This window comes from Neoarius graeffei, chromosome 4, assembly GCF_027579695.1.
Source record: "Neoarius graeffei isolate fNeoGra1 chromosome 4, fNeoGra1.pri, whole genome shotgun sequence".
NCBI classification, from domain to species: Eukaryota; Metazoa; Chordata; class Actinopteri; order Siluriformes; family Ariidae; genus Neoarius; species Neoarius graeffei.
The window spans coordinates 17,286,512-17,314,146 of record NC_083572.1 but is presented as its reverse complement, the minus strand read 5'-3'; the positions used below and the strand labels follow the sequence as shown (position 1 = coordinate 17,314,146).

The following is a 27,635-nucleotide window of genomic DNA, read 5'->3' as shown; positions in this document are numbered from 1 at the left end:
AAGCTGGACTGGACTTGCAACACCAATCACTTATACAGGAAGGGACAGAGCAGGCTATACTCCCTTAGGAGGCTGCGGTCCTTTAACATCTGCAGGAAACTCCTGTGGATGTTCTATCAGTCTGTGGTCGACAGTGTCCTGTTTTACACTGTGGTGTGCTGGGGGGGCAGCACATCCAAGAAGGACACATCCAGGCTGGACAAACTGATCAGGCGGGCCGGCTCTGTGGTCGGCATGAAGCTGGACTCTCTGGTGATGGTGGCAGAGAAGAGGTCTATGGACAAACTATTGAACATCATGGATGATGCCAGTCACCCTCTGCACACCGTCATCAGCAACCAGAGGAACCTGTTCAGTGACAGAATGCTCCTTCCCAAGTGCAGGACGAACAGACTTAAAAACTCCTTTGTCCTTCACGCCATCAGACTGTACAACTCCTCTCTGGGGGGAGGAGGGGTAACAGGAGGACAGAGGATGGGAAGGAGCAGTAGCCTAGCCTAACAATAAGCAATACCAGACAATGTGCAATATAATGTGCAATATCTCTCCTGCCGCCGCCCCCCTCCCCCCTTCCTCTCTTCCCCATATCTTATTCTTTTTATATTTGTATATGTAAATACTTAATTTATTTTAATTTATCTTAAAGTTTTCTCTATTTCTTTTCTCTGTTTATCTGTAATGATGCTGCTGGAATCTTAATTTCCCTGAGGGAACCCACCCAAAGGGATCAATAAAGTTTTATCTTATCTAATCTAATCTACATGGGGCTCTTTAGATATGCGAGTCAGCTTCCAATGTTCACCGAAAAGAGCCGTCTCAAAGACACGTCTAATTCACGATCACATTACGTACTGATTTTATTTTTCTATTTTCAAAGTGGAAAATAGTCTTTTGCAGTCCAAAACTGTATCTCATGCATCAGAAAATGATCCCATCTGCGTTGTTGCATATTCAGCATATCAAGAGTGTGTGAGTTTGTGCACGCAAGTAGGTTTGCCTTAGGCCCAGAAATCATCTTGGCATCTACGTTGTACATTGTGGAATGTGTGAAATGTGGCTTAGGCCACCATGATAAAAATCTGTGGTGGAATTCTGGGAGGGGAACCAGAAAGGCCAAACAGTCAATGAAGGTAAAAATGCAAGAAATGCACACACACACCAAGAACGACATGCAAGCCATTCAAGACACGGTGGTGTAGTGGTTAGCATTGTTGCCTCACAGCAAGAAGGTCCTGGGTTCGAGCCCAGTGGCTGATGGGGGCCTTTCTATGTGGAGTTTGCATGTTCTCCCAGTGCCTGTGTGGGTTTCCTGCAGGTGCTCCGGTTTCGCCCACAGTCCAAAGACATGCAAGTTAGGCTAATTGGTGGCTCAAAATTGACTGTAGGTGTGAATGAGAGTGTGAATGGTTGTTTGTCTCTATATGTCAGCCCTACGATGACCTGGCGACTTGTCCAAGGTGTACCCCGCCTCATAGTCAGCTGGGATAGGTTCCAGCTTGCCTGCAACCCTGTACAGGATAAGCGGCTACAGATAATGGATGGATAGAATTAGATACATGAAGGTTAAAAAACAAGCAACGAATGGAGCAACAGAGTTTGCAAGTTTGAATTCCAACAATAGTCCAGGTACAAGTACCGTAAGTTGACTTACTAGTATGGCAAACAGTGTCATGCTTGTATAGCCAAAGCTTGTGTTACAGAATGTGTAAGCAAATGAAAATAGAGATAAAAGGAAAAAGTGCTGTAGACATTCAAGAGGGTGTAATTGCCCCCCTCTCTAGGTGGGATGGATAGCCTTCATCTCTGTCCTGTCACTATCCTTCACTTTTCCCCTCCCTGCCCTGCTTATCACCAACTGCTCATAACTCTCCTACCACACCCTGTTCATAACCAACTCCTACCACACCTTGACTCCTTTTCCTGACAGTAGACTTGAATCAGCCACCAATACTTTCTTCTTTTCAACCTCTCTACCCATCCCGCAAAAAAGGCCCACACTAGACACCTCAGATATCCACAAGTACTGACCACTATAACTTCATCCATCCATCCATTATCTGTAACCACTTATCCTGTGCAGGGTCGCGGGTAAGCTGGAGCCTATTCCAGCTGACAATGGACAAGAGGTGGGGTACACCCTAGACAAGTTGCCAGATCATCGCAGGTCTGACACACAGAGACAACCAACCATTCACACTCACATTAACACCTACGGTCAATTTAGAGTCACCAATTAGTCTAACCTGCATGTCTTTGGACTGTGGGGGAAACCGGAGTATCCAGAGGAAACCCACGCAGACACGGGGAGAACATGCAAACTCCACACAGAAAGGTCCTCGCCGGCCGCTGGGCTCAAACCCAGAACCTTCTTGCTGTGAGGCGACAGTGCTGCTGTGAGGCGACAGTGCTAACCACTACACTACCATGCCGCCACTATAACTTTTCTTTCTACAATTCCTGAACATGCACTATATAATCAGATGTCTAATTTTCTTATCCAGTGTGACCTCCAAGATCCTAACCAGTCTGGCTTCACAAGAGCACACTCAACAGAAATGAACCTTGTGGCTGTCACCAAAAAGCCTTATGCCACTACATCGGCCAAACTCTTACTGTGCCTCATCCTCCTTGGCCTCTCAGTAGACTTCGACACTGTCTACTCATCCTCATGAGCCTTGCTATTAGTGGTACAGCACGGCAGTGGTTTGCATCCTAATTGGAAGGACGGTTAAATGAGGTGGCATGAAGACTCCACTTGTCGTCCAGCAAGGCTCAGTACTTCATCCTCTCAACTCCTTTGTGACCAACCAGATTCTTTGAACCTTGGTGTCAGCGAACCGGCCCAAGTTTTCACCAGTTTTGAGTAGAACTGTTGCAATCAAGGTTGCATCAAGAATGGAGGATGTTGCACACTGGTAGTAAACAGTAATAGCAAGCTTTTGTTCTGTTATTGCAGATACTTGTTTTTGGTCCATTTTTTCTGAAAATGTATCCTTTTCCATCCTGTTCTCCATTGCTGTGCTCCGCTTCCTCTAATGACAAATTAATGGTGCCCACTGATGAGGTCACGGTTCACACTGGACAAGCCACCTATATTTTGGTTCCAGCTGGGAACCAACTTTTCAGGTTCTGAACCAATTTATTTTTGGTTGAAATGCTCTGAACAGTTTAAAAAAATGGTGCACGAACAAGAACAGAACCTGTTCCCTGTTGGTCGAAAAGGGGTATTTGTAAGGTAGTGTCCATACATGGTTCTGTATACCATGGCTATGCTGATGATACCTCACTCATTCTCTCTTTTCCTCCTTCAGACACTCATGTTTCTGCTCTGATCTCCATATGCCATGGCAAACATGGCAGCTTACCATCTGAAAATAAACCCAAACAAGACTAAGCTGCTGTATCGTGGAGAAGCAACCCCACGTCAAGATCACACCACACAGCAATGGAAATATCTTTGGGATAATTCTGGACAATCAACTACCCCTTCTCTAATTGCACTTGGCAACCAGGACCAGCCATGCAGGTTTCTATTTTATATCAGGAAGATCTGGACATTTCTATCCAAGGATGCCTCTCAGATGACTGTTCAGTCCTTTGTCATTTCCAGATTGAGCTACTGCAACTCGCTCCTGCATGCCACCTGACCCTTGCAATTGATCCAGAATGAATCTGTAAGACTTGTTTTCAGTCTCCCCAAGATCTCCCACATCACTCCATTGCTGCATTCCCTCCACTAGGTTCCTCTAGCTGCCCACATCACATTTAAGACACTGATGCTTGCCAACAAAGCCAGAAATAGAGCCACACCTACCCGAAAGTGCTTATCACACCGCATTCTGCACCAAGCTCCTTCAAACCTCGAGCCTAGCTCAAATGGACCCACCATTCCTCAAGGTATACAAGCTTAATTTAACATTTTTAAGACATGCAACAAGACTCTTCTCAGCCCTGGCACATTGGTCATGAAATTAACTTCCCTTGGTTGCCTTCAAAACATGGATTCTTCCTCTTTTAGTCCTTCTTGTGACTAATTTGTATTGAAATACCCTTAAAATATAGGAAGGAAGCTATTGAAGAAAAAACTTTCAGAAATTTGTGACTTTGATCTTGTGTGGATCAATTCATCTGCTGGTTACAATATGAAAACCTTGGATGGATGCACAGCCAACCATCTAGCTGCCAAGGAGAAAAAAAAAAACAAAACAAAACCTTGTTTTCTCTTGCTGTACTAAACAATCTACTGTACTTCCTATACCTTAACACATAGATGAATATTAAATTCAATATTTTATTGTGTATTTTACTGGGACACAAATTTCCCCTCAAAAGCAATAAAGTGCTATCTTACTAATTTCTCTCAAATTGGGTTTTAGCTTGGCTGTATTTTTCGACCCTGACCTATTGAACTGCCATGATAATTTTGAAGGAGACTACAAAGCACTTCCTTCCGTTACTCCAGAGGAGGACATCTGATAAATACTCCAAATGTAATGTAGCCAGTCGTGGGTATACATTAGTTTACATATATATGGAATAGGCAGGTAGACTAGGTGTAGTTTGAGATGATTTAAGTGGTTAAAGGTGCTGACTGCAAAGTCATCTAAAATTTTCAAATTGTTTTAAGTTGTGCCTGGCGTTTTCCTGTGTCTCTCGCCTGAACAATATCATGTGGACAAGATGCACTGAGGCTTGCTTTTCTCCGTTTTGGGACCGAATATCCTCCCTCTTGAGGTAAACAGTATGGCCCTACGGAAACAGCCAAATGCAAGGAGCTTTAACTAACTAGCATAACTATGGAACTGCATCACACCAAGACAGTGACATGCGGAAAACATTGCGACTCTGCATCGACCTCAGAGTTTTGAGTCGCAGGGATGTAACTTGTGGTTGACGTTCACAAATGGAGCCGTGAAGCAAAAGACGAGTACATCGCTTCTTTCTCTGCAAGATCAAAACATTAGGTGCATAACTCCATACTCGCTACCATGGAGTCGAGCCCATGCGTTCTAAGGCTAAGATAGCTAAGCGCGAGCTAGAATGACTTCTTTATCGGTCCAGAAAAATGACACGTCATCTAGTTTTGCAGTTGCACTCACTAGGCAGGCTTTCCTTTTCTTTTCCACTGGCAGGAGAGTCAAGTTTGCCCATACCAACTTTTGGTTAAAAGTAGGTCAAACGCCCCACGATGGTCCCGTGATGTTGTTGCTCGCTTGCTTCGGCAGTCTCTAGAATCGTAAAAGGTGGGACGCTTTTTATCTCGGCAAAACATTTACACATAGGATACACAGCGTGCGTGCGGCAGTGAAATCTCTCAAAACTCCAACAGCAATAGAAATGGAACATTTTGCCCAGAATTCAACTTGGCAGTCAGAACCTTTAACTTGTGTATTGGATGAAGTATATTAGAAGGATATCCCAGTTGTCTTGCATGGAGATGACGCAACTAAACTGTCAGAGCAAATTCATTTACGCTACAGTACCAGTCTGTTTGGACACACCTGTTCATTTATAGGTTTTTCTGTACTTTCTACGTCGTACAACAATACTGAAGACATCAAAACTATGAAATGTTTCAGATTTTAGATTCTTCAAAGTATTCAGCCTTTACCTTGACGCTTTGTACACTATTGGCATTATCTTAACCAGCTTCATGAGGTAGTCACCTGGAACGCTCTTCAATTAACATGTGCGTCTCGTCAAAATTAGCGAAATATCTTGCCTTCTTAATGGGCGTTTGAGATCGAACAGTAAATAGCCCTATTCCACAACTGCAGTAATCCATAGGTCAAGAACTGCTCGACTAAGTAAAGAGAAATGACATCCATCATTAAAAGACATGAAGTAACTTAATAAAAATAAACCACTGTATTAGGTGTGTCCAAAGCTGGTTGGTACTGTACATGTAATGTTTGGTGGTCGTGACGAGATAGAAGTTTTACAGTGGTACTGGCTAAACATGGACTTGAATTAAAATCTTCCATTTCATCAACACGTTTTAAATTTTTTATATTGACCCAACCTTAACAGAACAACTCAATCCCACCCAGTAGATGCTCTTGAACAAAGCAACACCATTCAGCACTTCATTCCTAGTTTATTCTTTTTACCGTAAATCAGGAGCACTTAAACCAATTTTCATTTCATGTAATATCTTGGAGACAATTTTAACTCATCACAGCAGAAAACATTTTTCAGCCAGCCATTCAGCTCCATTCTCCGAACAAATCACCATCGCTCTCAAACATTTAAAAAACAAACAAAAAAAAAAAACCCAGCAAATTAGTTAGCATACAACATGTAAACCAGAAATGATCAATAACATATCATAAAATAGAAATAGATGAGAGAGTAGAGATGGTGTCCATAAGAGATGAGATGCAAAAACGACGGCAGAGATTTGCTTTGGTTCGAGTCGATACGAGCAACAGCAGCGCCTGTCTGTCCACACAGACAGGTAAACTTGGTAGTCATGGGGGAGGGGAGGAGAGGAGAAAATAAAAAATAAAAAATTTCCCTCAGCAGGTTCTCAAAAGTGAGGACCGAGACACCCTACATGACTAACCTAGGAAAAGTCTTGGCTCCCACTCTATGGCTATCTATTGAAGTCAGTCACTGAAGAACACGTATTTGCTAAATGTGTAAAAAACGAATAATTTTTCAAATGTAATGTTAGATTATACAGTAATTAAGAGAATACACATGTCTGAGGAGACCAGTGATGTGATTTTACCACATATATGGGCCAGTCAAGGTGTCAGTGTTGGTGCTTAATCTGGCTCTTCTACTGGATAATTAGTTGGTACCAAATCAGTTCAGTTCCAGTAAAAAGCAAGTTATATACATGTATATATATATTTTTAAAAAGGATGTGAGCAAGGATTCAAAAACTGTTGTAAAATACAGCAAAATTCATATTGCAACCATGAATCAACGGTCAATCGTTTTACTGGAAACTCCAATGAACTAGGGACGCATCGATACAGATACTGGTCTTATAAAATAAAATGCCACATGATGCCATGTAACGTAGCATACACTGCTGTGCTAATAAACACAAAACGCGAAATAGAAACGACGATCTGGATTGAGTTCACAGTTGATGACAAAGCAAACTGTGCCTTATGAGTCATCTTCCTTCATGAGACAAAAACATCTTCATAGCGATGAATCATCATCTTTAATAGACAGTTCAAGGGCGACTGACCTGAACACACAGAGCAGTATTTTAATAAGATTCGGTGGAGAGCAGCAAGATGTCTTGTGCTCTGTGTTAAAGATGCTATCAAGTCTGAGAACGAGGAGCTCATTGCTAGCAGCCCAGAGCAGCAAATTGCAGAGAAAAACAAAATATTCCACAATGCCCCTGATTGCTTAGTATTAAACAGGTTACTCGTTTTGGGGTTCGTATCAACAAGTACCACAAATCAAGTTGCAATAGTACACAATTTGGGGGAGAAACTAAAAAGGAAGGCATCAGTGCATCCCTAGTAATGATCTGGTGCACAATTGTTATCCATGGGACTCTATACTGTACATAAATTATTTGGATGGTTTAAAACAAAACACTTCCATGGTGGTTTTTTTTTTTTTTTAATGCCATGAACCAGCACTGGCTCTACGTTGGTGGAACAGGGGTGCGAGTTCTTTTCAAGTTTTCCTGCATGATTAATATATGCCAGTTATGTTCTATTAGTTCCTGATGCAGACTGACAAACTGCCTCCTCCTGGTTTACGATGTCTAGTATACATTTGTGAAACAATGGCTTCCTTGTGTATTAAACCTGGTCAAAGTTTAAAATGAAAATTATTGAAAGGATACTAAATTAAATCCATCATTTGCACTAAATGGAGAAAAGACCGACCCTTGAGCTTGGAATAGTCTGAAATTGCCCCGATCCTCGTGCCCTACGCCCTTCTTGCATAAATAAAACAGATCTAGACAATGTAGTAGAACCCACCATGGAGATGAATTCAATACCACTACTATACAAAAACTAGTGTTCTCCTCTCCCAAACCTATTTGGCCACATTTTCGTACACAAGTGCTTTCATCACACGATACAACCCGTTGTGTTTGCGGAGTTGATTTGGGCTTTGGTGAATCAGGTACACCCTACACCGTGTACGTCTGTGATCTGTCAAGTCACGGAGCAAAGGACACCAACAACTGATTTCAGAAGAATATGATGGACAGGCAGGGAAGGGATTAAGGAAGCAAGTCCAGATCGAGCGCAGACTCCCTCCAGCTCTCAGGTTCGAGGCGGAGTCGAGCCTCGATTTAGCTGCCGAAGCCGAAGATGCCCTTGATGTAGCCGGTGAGGCCGCCCTTGCCCTTCGGCTCCACCTTATCGTCCAGCGGTGGGAAGGCCACGTGGTTGAGAGCCAGGTCAAAGAACAGAGGCTTGCACGGGATGGGTTGGAAGTCTGGCGGAAACGGGACAAGATTGGGCTGCTTGCCGAGGAGGGATGGATCAAGATGGAAGGTGTCCAATCGCTCACAGAGAGGCTGAGGAAAGAAATGAAGGACAGATGAGTTTGACACAGAAGGACTGAATTTATGTATTGGAGCTGGACAACTGTGATAAATGGGTACCCTAAACATTTACACCCAAGTTTCACCCCTTTCTTCAGTGGATACTGTAGATTCGTATACTGTAAATCAGAAAGAACGTCTTGTGCACATCCCAGGACTTGGAACATTCTCGAATTTCAACATAGTTCTGTTTGCCTTTACTCTTCCACACTTGTACACTAAATTTATTAGTTCCACAATACGGCGTCACCCACAAGATGACTGGTTCCCTTTAAAGGTTCTTTGTCAGGCTCAATTATTAGAGATCTAAACAGAGTATCGAATACTGAAAATACAAGTCTTAAAAATAACTGAAATGGAATACAAGACCTATTAAGACTGAAGGGTGGACCAACACCCTGATATGATCTCACTCCGTCAATTACACATGTTGGATGTGATTGATTTTTTTGAATTTCTGTGGCAGTACTATAAAAGTAATTAATACAAATATTTTAAAAAAAGTGAACATTGGGAAGATTTGGCAGAGCAGATTCATGAAACAATGAGTACTAATACATTCATGTGGGAGGGTGTTTGAAACCTGCCAGAGATGCCACTTCAAGGAGTGTCTCATCCATGAGTGGTTTGTATTGTAGTTCAGCAACGCTTTACGCCTTCAGTTGATTAGCATGGATGCCCATTTGATTATAAACGATTAAGGAAGAATGACATCAGCTGGTTGTTCATTGGTCCACATCACCTGGCTAGAAGGGCCGGAGTGATCCTTTAACCAGAAAATCAACAAACTACCTAAAACTCCGAGACAAATAAAACGTAGATATTTACTTCCATGGTTTTCTCTGGACTTTTTCCCTTTTAGAAAAAATATCCAAGTCTTAGGTTAGGATCAGTTGGAAAGATACTATCCGTTCTTGCTTTCACTCCTCGAGCACTGAGCATTTCCATACACCAAGTCATGGGTCGGACAGGTTCGGTTTTTGTTAATGCTCCTCACCGTATGCATTCATGCAACGGCCTGAATAGGCGTCTATTTTAGTAGTCCGTCTTAACCAGAATGCATTCTTAGTTTGTAATGGTACAGGAAAGGAAAAGAAAAACTAACCATGAGCCATAGCCAGATATCAGATGAGGTATTTCTTTAAAGGGGTACCAAATATAATCTATACAGTTGCTGATGTGACAAAGTAACGTATTCTTAAGTATTCTATCAAATTTATATACTAGAAAACAACTAAATATCTTGGTAATTGTAAATATAATACTTTATACGCTAAACCGCACAAGAGTCGCCATTTTTAAAAGACCGTGACGTCAGCGCTACCCACTGCACTAGCGGAACTCTCCGAAATAGAGGAGATAAGCGTGTAATCATGGCGTCGGGCGCATCAAGTGAAAGCGACAGCTCTGTCGAATCATACGAAGAGATCCCGCAAGACACACTGCAAGCAGGCTATGGCTTAGAAGGGTACCAGTTTGAACCTAGGAGAGGTACTCTCGACTCCGGTGATGAAATAAGAGAAGAAAGCTCGGATGACGGCGAGGATGAGACTGATGCTGACCATGGGCGTGGCGAGCGTGGGGCAGAGCGTCTGCGTGCAGGTGACACGGCGTGGCGCTCGTGCGGAAAATGTAATGTGGAGTTGCTCACGAGTCCAGCAGAATTTATTTGCTGCAATGAGATAGGCGCCACCCGTGGACTTGCGAAATCGTCGTAAGAGGCAGAAACCGGTATTTCACACGTGCTATTCCCAACCTCAATGAGCCAACACAACTGGGCACATACATACGTCATGAGTGTTACGCAGACAAAATGAACGTGCATTCTGATTGGATAAAATTATCATGGCGGGCTGTTCAAACTGCGGAAATGGTTTGCTCGAGCTACTTTCAAAACACTATAACTTTCCAACCTTAGAACAAAAAACTTTTGTAAGTCTTGAATAAGGTTCGTTAATGTGTGTTTTATTGTTATATTTACTCTATATATTGCCCTCTGTTCCCCTTTAAGCAACAGCATGAGTGGAAATTTATTCCTGACCTCCCACGTTAGCACCTTGAGACATTTGTTCAAAACAAAATCAAACAAAAAGACAGACAAAAAACAGTTCACCTGATGAGACGCAACACTCTACTCGACAGTAGAACCCTGCCCTGTTGTAGCACCCTACACTTAGACACACACACACCTGTGTCTTTAACGTACTCAAGTCTGCACGGCAACATTCCACTGATCCCCACCCCTCAAAAGTTGTGTGCGTTCCAGAATTGAGACGGTCATAAAAACCAAGTTGTGTGTAGACTATAATACATTGGAATGAGCTCTGGTTTTGAGACAGTTAAGAATGAACATGCTGGTTGATTGCTAACCTTCGGTAAAGGCTGCCCTTACTGCTGAAACTACCACGTTTGTAGTTTGTTGCACGCTTTGTGTTTCGATTTTTCTTACCTTGTTATCTTTGACCTGCTGCTGAGCAGGAGCTTCAGCCACCTCCTCTTTATCTATTAAAATAAATAAAAATCACGACAAACATTTATGTAATGCTTGCAGGTAACTATGTCCTCTTTTCTACAGTGATCTGTTGCACACATCTCAGGTCAACACTCTGATGCAAACCTACCCAAAATGGCTGCCGCCTGAAGGGAGTATTTCTCAGAGTTGACTTCAGCTATGAGCTCGTGAACATCTGGAAGATCCTTGTGAATGTAAGACACACAAAAAAAAAGTTAAGAAAACAAGGCAGGCCATGGCATTCTGATCATCCCATACATCAAGGTAAAGGTTCTCCTTTCAACTAACAATCCATGAAATGGTGCTCGGTTAAATCGGTTAAGATTACACGTCTTGTACGATTGGAAATCTGCCAACTTTTTAAGGAACGACACAAAGTTGTCAGCAAAAGGAGTTTGTTCCTGTCATCACTTCTGTTACAGCAATTTTAACCAGTTACCAAACTATTTTCCCTCTCAAAGTTAATAAGGTTTTTTTTTTTGGAGGGGGAGCAATAAACTCACGAGACCCAGTTCAGAAATGTTATTTTGTAGACACGCCCCCAACACGACTCCACATCCTCAATCAACATGACAGTAGTTTTGCATGTTTGCTTGTCAAGTTGCAACGTGGCTTACAGGCAGTCCGAGCGTGCTTGAAAGTGATGTCATGACGGTTTGTGCTCATACTAACTCAAGTTAGCACGCTCAATCTGAACCAGCCGAAGTTTTGTGGGCTGAGCTTTGTGTACATAGGTGGGAATGTGGGTGTTATAAAGGAGGTTTAAAAAGAGAAAAAAAAACCCCACCCACTTCAAATTTTACCTAACGCAGAGATACCTACCCCAAATTTTGAATTTCAGTATTCTTGAAAACATTTTTCAGTATTTTGGAATGACTTTCAGTAACATTAATTTATGCGCATTTCCATTATAAAAGAGGTGTATATACCAATATGTTTAAGATTTAAATTATTAAAAAGTACTGTTTTGTGTGAATTGAATAAACAAAACACAAGCAGCCATCTCAATTGAATTTCCACTCAACAAATTTCTAGAGCATACAATATATCACATTTTTCTAAATACAATAGTGTTCCCTGTTTGCAGACATTACGGTTGACTACCAATCATTGGTATTGAATGTAACTCCTCAAAAGTATATTATATTATATTGCCTGGCAAAATGTTCTACCTGTTAACGGATTCTAATAAAATTTAAAAAAAAAATTCTTATTTCATGCCAAAGAGAGTCCGACATTATCTTAATGTCCCAATATATAAATACTTCAGCATAATGCTTCAGAAGAGACACTGAATAAAATGACATTTATAATTGTATTTAAAACAGTGGAATGATCAATTTTTTGCCACAATCCCAACAACACATCATAAAATTCTGTTTTTGATCATACTACATGTACATTTACACTTGCAACACTGAAAAGACTTTGAATTAAAAGAAGTACAGCCAGTGTTTGATATTTCAGTGAATAAAAATCAGACATGTAAAAAGAAACTGAATAAGTTTAACTCACATTTCATGGCACTAATTGGCAAGTTCAACTCCAAGCATAGGTCAACCATCACCGCTTCAGCACGTGTCACGTTCCGTGTCTTTTCATCCGCAGATTTCGTAAAAAACTGCTGGATACCCCCAGATTTACTTTCCGCCTGACTCGCCATTTCAGCATACTCCATATGTTTTTTGGAGTTGACATGCCGCCTGTAGTCATCGCGACCACCATGAGTGATGTTAATGCCAGTTCTACACAGTTTGCAGTGCGCGTATCCATTGCCCTTTTGACTGGGTGTAATGCACGGCCATTCTACCGTACATCATGGGAGGAACACCTGAGACCTGTGTTTTACTTGTCCCGATACTGAGCGTTTCATTTCCATCATTGAGAAGCAGCACCATGCGTGTGTGATGCCGAGCGAAAAGAGCGCGAACAAATGTGCGGTATCTGCGCATGTCACACACAGCACGTGCGGTTGCCGTAAAAATAAATAGCCGTGAATCGCGCATGGATTGAGAAAGTCGCTCGGACATTTAAAAACAACTCCCTGGAATTTATTAAGACTTTATAATAATTCCGTACAGAATAACACTGTTTGCCGTAACATCGTATTTACGTAACTTTTCCGTACAAAATACAGCCAATCCGTACTAGTAGGCATCTCTGCTAACGTACCTTTAAAAGAGAATCTAAAATACCATTAACCTTTAACGCTGCACTGGCATTCCACTGTGCCAGGAAAATGGAAATTGATTTACCTGACATTTTCAATTAAAATAAATTATTGTCGCAAGTTTGTTAGATTAGTCAGGACACTGTCGGGTTTCTGTTTGTAGAGTATCGTGACTCGGTGTTTAGCTGCTGGTGAGCAGGGTGATGGGAAGGTGGAGGGGCGTGAGCCCCCTGATGGGCACATGGTTCACACCTCTCCATAACATCGGTACAGGGATCAAATCGTATACAACTGCGACAATAAAACTAACATTTAAACCTAGTAGGCTTGGTTTAACGAAGGAAAAAAAAAAAAAACCTTATGAAAAAGTAACCGCAAATTCTGAAAACCATGTCTTTATACGAGGCATTAATCACTACTGTGGCACGTGACCTCACAAATAAATTCAGTGTTGAACATGGGCATGACCAAAACTGTAACTAGCAAACCTTCCTCCTTGATAAAAGGCTCACAAATAGAAACGCATTCTCCGAGCTTACTTTCTCCATAAAGTGATACCGTTAACCTTATAATGAGCCTCTAAGACATGATGTAAATGCTGTACCTTGAGGCTATTATTGAGGTTTTTGGCCTTGGACTGGACCTCTCGGGCGTACTTCAGCACTCTTTCATATAGAACCAATGCCTCTCTCCACTTCTTTACAACGACGTATGACTGGGCGATGAAGAAGCACCTGAACAATTACGGGACAAGACAGTCAGTCATTGTGTGTAGTAAAAGGTAAACGTGTAACAAAGCTGAAGCGCGTCAGAATTTCAACTATTCCAGAAATGTGGTGGTAGGACGCTTGCTTAAAGTAAAGCCTAGATAACTCTGCGAGGGTGTGTCAGTAATGAGAGCCCCCCCCCCACATACACACCTGTAAGCTTTGTAAACCAGCGTCTTAAGTGCCACCTCTTTCTGGAAGACATGGTCCTCCTCCAATCCTTGCAAGGTCGACAGCTCTGCCAGGCTCTGCCAAAAAAATACAGGAAAAATTACAGAAGCTACACAAAGACGTAAAATCTGCTTTCTAAACGTCTCAAATGAAGTGACTCGACTTGTGCAATCGGATTTCTAACTTAAAGATTTAGAACTGTTTAAAAAGTCATCCTAAACCTGTCCATATTCAACAGGTGAATTTGGTCCCGTCAAGTCCCAAAAGCAAGGACAGGGAGAGCCGGATAAGGTCTTCGGTAACGGTGCCGTACCTGCAAAATGATCTCGTAAAGCCGGATCAGGTCTTGGGGTCGCGGTCCTCTCTTGCTCTCGTCTGTCTGTGGTTCCTTCAGTTTGGCCTGCAGCACCTGGGCCATGCTCTCGTTTCTCTTCACCACCGTCCACAGCTTTATATAGGTTAAATAGCTGCACGTGCACACACACACACACACTACACAGTACAAATCGACTCGCACTAACAAACGATTCAGTTTGAACAGCTTAAAAATACCCCACAGAACTTTTCTCTGGTTGAATTCATGCGCACACCCACAAAAAGATGCTCCAAATTATTAATTTGCCAGTGTAGCTAGATACAGAGGTGCATTTTGTTACTGTTCCTGCTGTAAAAATAACTAAAGTCAGCAGTAAACATGCCCCGTCCTAACTTTTATTTTTTGGGGGGGGGGGGGGGGGGGAGATGGTGGTGTTGTAGGCATCAAAATGAGCATTTTTGGAGGGAATTTAAACGGAAGGTAATCATGAGGTTCTTTTGGACACCTGAAATTATGGCTAACTTTAGCATCACACGCTCAAATGCTGGAGAAACTGTGGCCCACACATTAGCAATCAGATCCACATACTTCGGTTATGCCCGAAACTGGAAACATTCTGGGAGGAGGTGTTTGAAAAAGTATTTGGTGGAAATATTACAAATTGACCCAATGGTGGCTCTACTAGGTCTATTACCAAGAGGCATCAAAGGAAGAGCCACCCAAAAAAAAAACAAAAAAAAACCCTTTTACAAATACTGCTAGCAACAGCAATTAAATGCATTACAGTAAAGCCTAGGTCACAACCAGACGTACAATTTTTTTTGGCTGTGCGATTTTTGGCGTTTCCCAAATCACCGCGGTTTTTTTTTGTTCATGGAGAAAGACGCACGTTGGCCGCAAGTTTGTCTTGCAACCTGAAAAAACCGTAAGCGCCCGTAGAGTTTGTTTGACATGACAAAGAACCTCTGCGGCCGGTCTGCGGCCAGTCTACGGCTCGAAAATCAGCACGTCACGCGCGCCCTCCGTGCGTTTCTTGCGGTTTTTTGCACGTAGACCGGCCGTAGGAGCACATACGGCCGGTTGTGACTGAGGCTTAAGGTGGTTAAAGCCTGACCCTCCAACATACAATATGTGGACGGAAAAAATAAAGGAAACCTCAAATGGAACAAAACTTTTCATGAGACTTCAAAAAGATATATATTTCACTAGAAGGTGGAGGCCTGCCATGGGTATACTGTTATAGTGTGGAACCCATACAATATGAATCCGATCTGTATTATTAATCTGATTTTTTTTTTAATTCTATTATCTTGTTTTATTCAATTGTTTTATTCAATTGTTTTATATTTTCTTTGTCATTATAGTCTCCGTCTCCCTTGTTGTACCATAGTTGTGACCATGTGTATTGAAAAACTTAAAAACAGCAGTTATGATGAATAGGATTCTGTATATATGATTTTGAATGAAACTGAAATAAAAACGAGGGTTATGTATATAACCGCGGTTCTATGAGTTTCGGATGACCGCCAGAGGCGGTGCTTTCAGCACATGGATATCCATCACACGAACGTGCAGGTCGAGTAATAGTAACAACAAAGTCACGTGTGACCTGGGTGACGTCACCCCGTGACCCCGGCATAAAAGACCGGTAAACCCAGGAAGTGACCTCTTGGCAAATCTTCTCGTGTACACTCCGAGTGACTGCCAAGCTCTGGCGGTCATCCGAAACTCATAGAACCGCGGTTATATACATAACCCTCGTTCTATTTCGTTTCTACTGACCGCCAGAGGCGGTGCTTTCAGCACATGGATGACTAATACCAACCAGGTCATGAGGAGTGCCTACCCGTACCCAGTGCTGCTGCGACGGGCCTGGAATGACAGCCGTCGCCACAGGATTATGTGGGACGACATTAAGACGGTAAAACCTGGTGAAGGTGCAGCTGGAAGCCCAGGAGGCTGCGCTGCATATGTCTGAAAGGGGCACGCCCTTCAGTGATGCCCATGAGGCTACCACGCCCCGTGCAGAGTGCGCCCTGGCAGCCGGAGGAATCGGGAAGCCACTGTGCCTGTAGGCATGTAATATGGCCTCGACTATCCACTTGGATAGCCTCTGCTTAGAGAGCGCCAGACCCCTCGACGGTCCTGTGTGGCACAGAAACAGGGCGTCACTCCTACGGAAGCCCTCTGTACGCGACACGTACACCCTGAGGGCGCGAACTGGGCACAAAAGTTCCGACCTCTCACCATGGCCCGCCTCGAACGCCGCAAGGCTAAGGGGCTGGTTGACGAAGGTAGCAGAGAGGGTCTTTGGGAGGAAAGAGGGGTTAGGCCACAGGGTGACCCCACTGTCGCCGGAGTGCCACTGCAGGCACTCCCCACTGACTGACAGCGCGTGTAGTTCCCCGACGCGCCTCGTCGATGTAATGGCCAGAAGAAAAGCAGTCTTCAGGAAGAGCCATGAAATGTCTGCTGTGAGCAGGGGCTCAGAACGGTGCGTCGCAGAGAGCCTGCAGCACCAATGAAGGTCCCATGTGGGTACCCGGCTCCATCGGGGGGGTCTCAACCGGAGAGCACCCTTCAAGAAACGTGCCACCAAGGTGTGGGACCCCACGGTCCTTCCCCCAACTCTGGCATGCTGAGCAGAGATGGCAGCTGCATAGACCTTGATGGTGGCAGGGGTAAGACCCTTATCAAAGCAGAGACTGGCGGAACAGTCAAATGGTCGGCAGGGGGCAGCATGTAGGCTCCTCCCCCCGAGTTAAGCACCAGTTGGAGAAAAGCCTCCATCTGTTGGCATAGAGGGCATTGGTGGGGGGTGCCCGAGAGCTTGCAATGGTATTGACCACTGCCGGCTCACAAGGACCTCGCAGGGGGTCCGGCCCTTCAGCGGCCATACCCAGAGCTGCAGACGGGCTGGATCCGGGTGCCAGATCTGCCCTCCCAGCTGTGATAGCAGGTCAGTCCTCACTGGCAGGCACCAGGGGTCGCCGTTCAGAAGTTGCAGCAACTTGGGAACCACACTCTGCCCGGCCACCGGGGGGGCGACAAGCAGCAGCCCGTGGTGGTCCATCGCAACCCTGTGTAGGGTTGGCACGATCAGCAGCAGAGGGGGGGAGGCATACAGCAGTTGCCTCGGCCAAGCATGCGCCAGCGCATCCTGGCCCAGGGGACTGGGGCCGTGGAGGCTGAACCACAAAGGGCAGTGTGTCGACTCCTGGCAGGCAAAGAGGTCCACCTCTGCCCTGCCAAAACGTTCCCAGATGGCGAGAACCACCGCTGGGTTGAGTCTCTATTCCCCGGGATCGGGGTCCTGGCGGGACAGCAGATCTGCTGCCCTGTTGGCAGTGCCTGGCAAGTACATGGCACACAGGCTCAAGAGATGTCGATGGGCCCACCGCAGAAGTTGGCCAGCCACTTCCAAGCACTGGAGGGACTTTGTGCCTCCCTGGTGGTTGATGTAGTACACTACCGTAGCGTTGTCCGTCCGCACCAGAACGTGTCTACCGGTCAGGCCTAGGAGGAAGTGCTGTAGGCCGAGGAACACAGCCCGTAGCTCCAGCACGTTGATGTGCTGCGCCCGTGCAGCACCGGGTGGAGGTGGAGACCGTTGAACCACCTCTGAAGCGGCATAAGTCCAGAAGTCCCAGCGGGACCAGAGAGGAGGCTGCCGTAAGCATGCCCAGCAGGCGCTGAAAGGTCTTCAGGGCGAGTGACCTACCCCGTCCGAAGCGGCCAAGCAGTAGGCGGATGTTGTGGATCCTGGTCTGGGAGGGAGTTACCATCAACGACCTCGAATCCAGGTGCATGCCCAAGAAAGTCGTCTCCCGGCTGGGCACCAGCGAGCTCTTCTTGTAATTCACCCTGAGCCCCAGCTCTACGACATGCGAGAGCACAGTCGCGATGTTGGTGCGGGCCTGAGCTGCTGACCGTGAACAGACAAGCCAGTCGTCCAGGTAGGGCAGGACACGCAAACCCCTTGCCTGAAGTAGTGCCGATGCCGCTGCCGCACATCCGGTGAACACACGGGGTGCCAGCGATATCCCAAAGGGCAGAACATTGAACTCGAAAGCCTGGCCCTCGAAGGCAAACCGCAGGAACTGCCTGTGGTGTGGCACAATGGGAGCATGGAAGTAGGCGTCTTTCAGGTCGAAGGTGACAAACCAGTCGCCCGCCTGGATGTGGTGTAAGATATCCACTGTACGCAGCATGCGGAATCTCATGGTCCTCAAGTGGGAATTGAGGGACCTCAGGTCGAGGATCGGGCGGATACCGCCGTCCTTCGGAACCAGAAAATACCTGGAGTAGAACCCACCTTGCTGTCTCTGCCTGTCGACGGGAGAGACTGCTCCTTTCTCCAGGAGGGCGGCGATTTCCTGCCGGGGGACGAGGGACTTCCCCGGATGGCTCACGGTGGTGTTTGACCCCATGAAACGTGGTGGACAGCGGCAGAACTGGATGCGGTAACCCTCGGTGAGGGTCACCAGCACCCAGGGGTCAACGCTCTCCAGCTTTGGAGCTGTTCGCTGGAAAAGCGGCCGACCGCCGGCGCGCTGATGTCAGCGCCGTCCAGAGCGCCCCCGTCGGTCACCATGGGGGCGACGAGGAGTGGACTGGGTGTAGGGGGCGGCACCGCGGGTCCGGGAGGTGGTGGGGGTGGCGAAAGTCATCAACCCGTCTGGTCTCCTGGCGGGTGCGTGGCCGAGACAGAGTCGGTGTGGGCCCCCTGAAGGACTGGGCAGCATTGCCATGGTGGTGGGCCTGGCGGGGGCCAGCGAACTGCTGTTACGCCTAGATGACCTGGGCACTCCGATCCCGGGCTTGCTGAGTGGCTTCGCCAAACAGCTCCCCGGGGACAACAGGGAGAGAGTGCAGCACACGCCGGTCGGGCTCGGCCAGAGGGGACTGTGCCCGCCATATCTGCTGGCGGCCGAGGGTGAGATACGACATCAGCCGGCCCAGTTCCCGCGACGAGTAGGCAAAGGCCTGGAGCCGTGTCACACAGCTCCCGTGATGCCGCGCTCGTCCCCTCCAGCGTCTGGGGGTCCATGACACCTGGCTGGCAGAAGGGAACTCAAATAGGGCGAGAACGCTCCAAGTAAGTAGCCCAAAATAAACTATCAGGCGGAAATAAAAAATAAACGACCGGGCGAACACACCCGTGGTCGGGAATATTAACAAGGATGGCGCCGTGCGCTACAGAACTGATAAACAGCGGCGAGAAACACCGCTTTAATTTAAATGAATGAAGACCGCTTACCTGAGCGACAACAAACCGGCCTCCAGCAGCGAGGACACGCCTCGGAGGGCTAGTCAGCTAACTCCACCGAGCGAGAGCGCTCAGCTTAACGGAGTAACAAACAATACGAATATAACACACAAGACAGCCGGCCCGTGAGCAGGCCGGAGACAAGGCTACACAAAACAAGCGGTTGATAATATTAACAAGGATAGGCACTGTGCGCCACAGAACTGATAAACAGCGGTGAGAAACACCGCTTTAATTTAAATGAATGAAAGCCGCTTCTCAATGTTGGGCATCTGCAGGAGGCCATAGGTAGGGGTGTCCTGCATTGCCGCCAGGGCCCTGCAGCGGGAACACTGCCCCCTGTGGCGGAGGCTGAAGATTCGCCAGCAGGGCCTTCATCTCCTCCAGCTCGGTGGACATCACCTCCACCTTCTGAGCCAAATCGCCCGAGCGCTTCTTTTTCGCCTTAAAAGCGAAGACGTGTGGGGGAACCCACGGCGCTTGCTGGGCCCCGCTGCTGCAGCCGACACCGTGTCCTGTCCCCCCGAGGCCCGGGGGATGTCAGACGGAGAATCCAGCCGAGCCAGCCTGGCGGTCCGCGCAGCCACGCTCAGGCACATGCAGTCTGCGCAGGCCATGTCCGTCAGCCCCTGCCGCAGGTGATCAATACCCAGGCATGAGGGGCACTCGCGGTGGCCGTCCTCCGGTTCGAGGGGGACCGGCAGTTGGCGCAGCGAGAGAAGAGGTCCATGACGCCTGGCTGGCAGAAGGGAACTTAAAAAATAGGGCGAGAACACCCCAAGTAAGCAGCCCAAAATAAACAATCAGGCGGTAATGAAAAACGACCGGGCGAACACACCCGTGGTCGGGAATATTAACAAGGATAGGCGCCGTGCGCCACAGCACTGATAAGCAGCGGCGAGAAACACCGTTTTAATTTAGATGAATGAAAACCGCTTACCTGGGCGACAACAAGCCAGCCTCCAGTGGCGAGGACACCGCCCCGGAGGGCTAGTCAGCTAACTCCACCGAGCGAGAGCGCTCGGCTTAACGGAGTAACAATACGAGTACAACCCACAAGACCGCCGGCCTGTGAGCAGGCCGGAGACAAGGCTACACAAAATAAGGCGGTTAATAATATTAACAAAGATAGGCGCAGTGTGCCACAGAACTGATAAACAGCGGCGAGGAACACCGCTTTAAATTAAATAAATGAAAACCGCTTACCTGAATGAGGACAAGCCGGCCTCCAGCGGTGAGGACACCGCCCCGGAGGACTAATCAGCTAACTCCACCGAGCGAGAGCGCTCAGCTTAACGGAGTAACAAACAATACAACACAAGACCGCCGGCCTGTGAGCAGGCCGGAGACAAGGCTACACAAAATAAGGCGGTTAATAATATTAACAAAGATAGGCGCAGTGCGCCACAGAACTGATAAACAGCGGCGAGAACCACCGCTTTAAATTAAATGAATGAAAACCGCTTACCTGAATGAAGACAAGCCGGCCTCCAGCGGTGAGGACACCGCCCCGGAGGACTAATCAGCTAACTCCACCGAGCGAGAGCGCTCAGCTTAACGGAGTAATAAATCAATACGAATACAACACACAAGACAGCCGGCCTGTGAACAGGCCGGTGGCGAGGCTACACAAAACAAGGTGGTTAATAATATTAACAAGGATAGGCGCCGAGCGCCGCAGAACTGATAAACAGCGGCGAGAGGAACGCCGCTTTAATTTAAATAAATGAAACCCGCTTACCTGAAGCGAAAACAAGCCGGCCTCCAGCGGTGAGGACACCGCCCCGGAGGGCTAATCAGCTAACTCCACCGAGCGAGAGCGCTCAGCTTACGGAGTAATAAATCAATACGAATATAACGACAAGAGTTGGTGGACTTAGCGCAGTTTCTTGGAGGATGCATAAGCACAGCCCCAACCCTACGGGTAACGAAACTACCACAGCGCTTTGTCCAAATTTCAATCCAACTCGCAACCTGCAAACGCGAGAAGATGTAAGAGGTCACTTCCTGGGTTTACCGGTCTTTTATGCCGGGGTCACGGGGTGACGTCACCCAGGTCACACGTGACTTTGTTGTTACTATTACTCGACCTGCACGTTCGTGTGATGGATATCCATGTGCTGAAAGCACCGCCTCTGGCGGTCAGTAGAAACGAAATAGAACTAAGTCTTAAAAAAAAAAAAAAAAAATTCAGTTTCACCATTTGATATGTTGTCTTCATCCTATTTTCAATGAAATACAGGGTTTCCACGAATTGCAAAAATCAACACATTTTACCCCGTGTCCCAACTTTTTTGGAAACAGGGCTGTACATTTGGGTATCGGGATTCCACCAACCGACAAACTCTGAAACGAGGCGCCCGGTCAGTTTCTATTGTTCTGCCAATTTCAGAAAACGTGCGCTTCAACACCACGTTCAGATTTGACTTCTCATCCCACCCTCTGATCTGAGTGTCTCCGCTCAGGGCTTGAGGACCGCCTTTTGCGAACGAATAATCATGAGGAAACTGCTTCCTGATTGGCTGGTAGAAGATGGGGGGGGGGATGAGCAGTGGCTCATTATCATTTAAAGGAACAGGCGCTCAAATCAGCCGTTTGGAACAGGGCTGTTTAGACAGGGTGAGAAGGGAGCTGTGGCGTTTTATCCTTGCGATCTTTTAATAATAATGTTAAATTTATATAACGCCTTTCAAAAAACCCAAGGACGTTTTACAATTATTGAAAGAAAAAAATAAATAAAAAAAGTCCACCAAGTAGGGGTCAGGATGTAATTCCCGTGGTGCAGCAACCACAGTCCCACCAAAAGGCGTACGAAAACAAGTCCCACATCTGCAGCACCGCCACCGTGACGCCGTCAGCAACAATAGCTCGAACACCACGCCATGGATCCACACAGTGAGCAGAGAAGCTCCGCCACGCAGCGTGCTGGTGTGTCCCAAACCGCCTGCACAGCTGCCGCGACACCACCGAGCAACATCGCTCGGAACATCACGCCAAGAGTTACACCGCAGAGCGCTGGACAACCACGATGTAAAATGAGCAACGAGCTCACTGCAGTCCACAGCTGGGAGTACAGGCATTGCCCACGGCAAACCAAGGCCTGGAGGGAACCAACGCCCAAAACTAGGTCCGGAGCTACACCACAACCAGCGGACAAAAACACTCAAACTACACAAACACACAGGAAAAAAAATAGAATAAGAAATAAAATAAAAGCTCTGGTGAGAAGCGGCAGCCAGAACGTGCACGACGTACTCTCAACCGGAAACGGAAAAAAAAAAAAAAAAAGTCACGTTTTGACCCAATGTCACAGACATTTCATTAAAACCTCAGCGAACTGTGTCAACCTGGGGTAAAAATGTCCCCTTGAATACAACTAATACCTTCCATCACTACACCTTTACAAGGGTCGATTTAAATTCTTTCACGAGAAACGTGTGATCAATCCCTCTGCGTTTGCATCAGATAAGCACATAGATGCATTTTGACAGGGTAATATTTTGCTCAGTAACTCGAAGTCAATATAGCCACACAAATACCCTTACAAATCTGAACTACTGCGTTACGGCACATATCCTGTCTCTCTCTCACACACACAGACACTAACCTGTGCAGGTACTGCAGGTTGGAGACTTTTCCGCTCTCTGCGCTGTCTGCAGCCCTCTCTCTCTGCTTCTGTCCGGGTCAAACACACAAGCAGGTATACATTTTTTTTTTGTTCCTTCTTCCATCTTGTTCTCACACAACCTGACGCTAGAATACGTGCATGCTGAAAAGCAGTGTGTTCTTACCACATCGGTGCGCAGTTCCTCTCTCACAGCCTGGATGGTGTCTCTGCACTCAGCCAATAGAGTCTCATACAGACGCTCTTTCGTCTCATTATTGGCTGCCTGACAGAGAAACGCACAAATATTCATATTACACGAGTCATTAGACAGCTATTAGAACAGTTTATTGTTGGAAACGAAGAAGTGTGAGATCCCACGTGTTTGTGGTTTTCCAAAACCTGGTTTGAAAATCAAACGTCTTAAACGTGTCAGGAAGTACTTTATTGGTTACACCATTTAAAACCGTCTTGATTTTGATTGGTCAGAACGTGGCTTTATTTTCACACAGCAACTTGGACACTAGTTCTGGCTGCAAGGCAAGTCGCAAGTTTTGAATAATGTGCTTGTTGTAAAAAAAAGTGTGCAACTGTATATATAGTGGAACTTTCTGCAAGGAGATGTATATGTAGCTTTTTAGGGTGCAACAAAACACAGGACTGACTGCTTCGAGGTTCCCGGTTTCGTAGCTCCAAAGGGGAGAGAGAGAAGCTGGGTGAGAGACGATGTTTAAAATCAGTGATATAATTTGATCACAGGAACTGACATCTCGAGGAAGATCAATGACGAAGCATTAAAACATCTCTCTAAAAAGAAAACTGCTGCGGCGTGGTAATCAGGTGTCACGCCACCCTGTCATTGCTCATTTTCCTTCAACAGAATGTCCCAAAGATGTTTTCTCTCATTCTTCATTAAGGATCTCAATATTGGAGACATGAAGGGATGCTCAAGTTCACTTTGATTGCCTGCCAGTTTGGGAAGGAATTGGGATCAGAGCACAGGTTCATCCACATAAGTAGTTCTAAGCCCCCCACCTCCCAAAAAAATTCCCTACTGTGGAGTCTCAGTTCAGTTTTTCGTCATATGCATGCTAACACAGGATCAACTTTACAATGAAACGCGTTGGACGAGATGAGAACCAGAAACAAGTCTCTCAGCATTCGAGGCCTACAGGAGTTTAGCAGAAAAGCAATATAGAAATTCAAAGTCAAATATAAAACAAATAATGAAGAGCCATACGGGAAAGCATGTGGATGAGTTCTCAGGGGGGGGTTAGTAGCGCAACCGCCAGCAGGGGAGACCGGGGATGGCTGAAACACTGTCTTAGCACCTATAACTTGCAGAATTTGACACAGGGTTTTTTGTAGTAGACAAATGAGAAATGTTTTCAACTAGATCTCAGAATTTGAGGTCAAAATGCAACGAGTGCCATCGTTACAACCTACCCCACCACCAGGGTATGCATGTTGGAACACAACCTGGGGTAAACGGTAAAAGTAAAATTGAGACCACGCCACAAAACGTGCATCTAGACAAGGGTTAAGGCCTCTGCATGCTCTTGCGACAAGGCTTTCGCAGATAGCTTTTCGCAGACAGTTGTAATTTATTGTTGAGCGGGGAGTAATAGGCGTGCGCGATGTTATTCACCGCCACAACGCAAGGGGGCGCGAAGTCGCGAAATCGCTAGGAGTAGTTGGTGGGTGTGGTTAGTGGAGTGTTTATCCTCCGGTTACTTATAATGACTAGAACTGGAGTCGTATAGATGTACGTACTTCCTCACTTCCTCGATCAACCGCTCTTGGTGCTGCTCCATCTTCGCTTGTGTTTTTAAAAATGGCGGTCGTGAAAACAAAACAAACCGGGAAAGTAGGGAAGCGGAAGTGCGTGTACAGCGGATGTAGAGTGGACCAATCAGAGCTCTCTTGTCTGCGATGGTCACAATTTTTGGGAGGTGCGCGCAGAGCGTCTGCGAAGGGGGGGGGGGCTTCGCAGACGCCATCTGCGAGGACTGGGTTGTCAGCATAAATTGGCCTTTATTGTGTATGCGCCAACACTTGAGCATCTTTCTGTGGTTCACCAAGAACAAAAGGAACTCATTACTGATGGCTCAATGAAGAACCATGTCAGTGGTACACCTGATTAGAAACCTTCAGCAGGAAGGTTGAAATTAGCACAGATTAAAATGCATCACATTTTATACAATAACCTACTCTTTAATTTACATGGATGCAAACAGCATGCCTTTTGGCGGATGCCGCCTTTTTCACAGCTGTCTGGGGGACTTGTGTGAATACCGCAGATCCGATGAGTTTTTTTTTTTTTGGGGGGGGGGGGGGGGGGGGGGGGGGCATTGGAGTGTCTGATTATAAAGTAAATTCTGTATTAAAATTACTAATTAAGCAAATGCCGTTACAGTCCATGAAACATAGGAAGTACAAGTATGAGAAGAAAACAGTAAATCAGAAAGCCGCGCACGTAAAGCCAATTGGCTGCGCGCCATTATCTGCTGCTGGCTGCACTTCACGCACAAGGATTTCCATCAGTCCAACCCAAGTTACGTAATTGGCTTTACGTGCGCAGCTTTCTGATTTACTGTTTTCTTCTCATACTTACACTTCCTGTTTCATGGACTAATGGCATTTGCTTATTTAGTAATTTTAATACAGAATTTACTTTGATGAAATTATAAATCAGACACTCCAACCCCCCCCCCCAAAAAAAACCTCATCGGATCTGTGCGATTCACACAAGTCCCCCAGACAGCCGTGAAAAAGGTGGCATCCGCCAAAAGGCGTGCCGTTTGCATCCATGAACTTAATACAAGTTACTTAATTCCAACTCTGACAGAATCACTACTAATCAAAATACAGACTTTAAAAAAAAACCTACACATTACTTTCTTACCTGAAAATGAGTGTTTTGGCTGTAAAAGCTGAACACTTCTTCACACAGCCGTGCAAATTCACGGACAGAGAGTGGTCATATGCAGTGTTCTCTCCAGGATTAAAATAAAGCCTTAACATTTGGGTGGTCGATGGCAGGGGTCCTGGGGGCCTCACCCGGAAAATTTTTGGAGGGGGGGGAAAAAAAAAAAAAAAAAAAGAGGGGGAGCCCATTTGGTGGCATCTGGTGACTTTTAGGAGCATTTTAGGATGGTACTGAAATACCGGTCACTTTTTACCATCAACATGGCTGAAAATGTTGCTACAAGTGGAGGTCTGTGATGCTGTGGTTTGCAGTATGGGGTTCGGCTCACATGAGCAAAAAATAAAGTCATCATCTGACAATGTATTATATAATAATGCTGTTTTATTACCTGAACACCACTAACCAAAAGTTTAAATGGAGTTCTGTTGCAGTTAAACTTAAAAATAAATAAATTAACCCCCCCCCCTGCATTTACTGCACAAATGCCACAATCTTGAGAAGCACCTTTATACTTCGGCCTACTTAATACTTCCGTTTCACTTCTTTCCTCTTCTCTTCTCTTTCTGGCTCTTCTGTCCTCCTTTCATTTAGCTGTCGAAAATACGAATCTATGGGGCGCCGAGTGCCATTCGTGCCTCTTTTTGGCATGATTGAAATGTGATGTATACCCACCACACAAAAACCATAATCCACGATCTCGCCTGTGCACTGAAGCGTCAGGGTACCAGTGCAGCAACAAAGGTGATCGAGGGCGTTTGTTGCGACTGGAGATTTCCCAGGGGTATTTCCTGAGTGTATCATGGCAGCAAACCGGTCCAAAACACCGATTTACCTTCAAAATATGCCCCAAGCATTGCAAGGTAGAAACCTGACGTGATTTTTCAGCAAGTGTTGGCACAAAAAAAAAAAAAAAAAAAAAACCTCCTTTGTCTGCATGAAATTAAAGTGTGTTGGGGTGGCGTGTGGAAAACAATGTACTAGTGCATCTCAAAAAATTAGAATACCATGAAAAAGTTCCCTTTTTTTTCCACAATTTAATTTAAAAAGGTAAACTTTCATATATTCTATATTCATTACATGTAAAGTGAAATATTTAAAGCCTTTGTTTTAATTTTGATGATTATGGCTTATAGCTCATGAAAATCAGAAATCCAGTATCTCAAATTATTAGAATATTCCCTAAGATCAATCAAAAAAAGGATTTACAATACAGAAAATGTCCAACTTCTGAAAAGTATATTCATTTATACACTCACTCAATACTTGGTTGGGGCTCCTTTACCATGAATTACTGTATCAATGCGGTGTGGCATGGAGGTGATCAGTCTGTGGCACTGCTGAGGTGTTATTGAAGCCCAGGT

General features: G+C 45.8%; 1 protein-coding gene across 1 annotated transcript in view; it reads right to left on the bottom strand.

The window, feature by feature from the left end:
- Positions 1–6,077: 6,077 nt before the first annotated feature.
- The window catches only part of srp68 (signal recognition particle 68), a 62,388-nt gene continuing 40,830 nt past the window's right edge, over positions 6,078–27,635 (bottom strand). Inside the window, exons 9-16 of the mRNA XM_060918950.1 lie at positions 23,533–23,631; positions 23,349–23,416; positions 14,470–14,623; positions 14,139–14,233; positions 13,823–13,952; positions 11,158–11,233; positions 10,986–11,038; positions 6,078–8,509 (exon numbers count right to left, since the gene is read on the bottom strand). Of these exons, the coding sequence (XP_060774933.1) occupies positions 8,282–8,509; positions 10,986–11,038; positions 11,158–11,233; positions 13,823–13,952; positions 14,139–14,233; positions 14,470–14,623; positions 23,349–23,416; positions 23,533–23,631 (903 nt within the window). The 3' untranslated portion in view covers positions 6,078–8,281. The remainder of the gene's footprint in view (positions 8,510–10,985; positions 11,039–11,157; positions 11,234–13,822; positions 13,953–14,138; positions 14,234–14,469; positions 14,624–23,348; positions 23,417–23,532; positions 23,632–27,635) is intronic.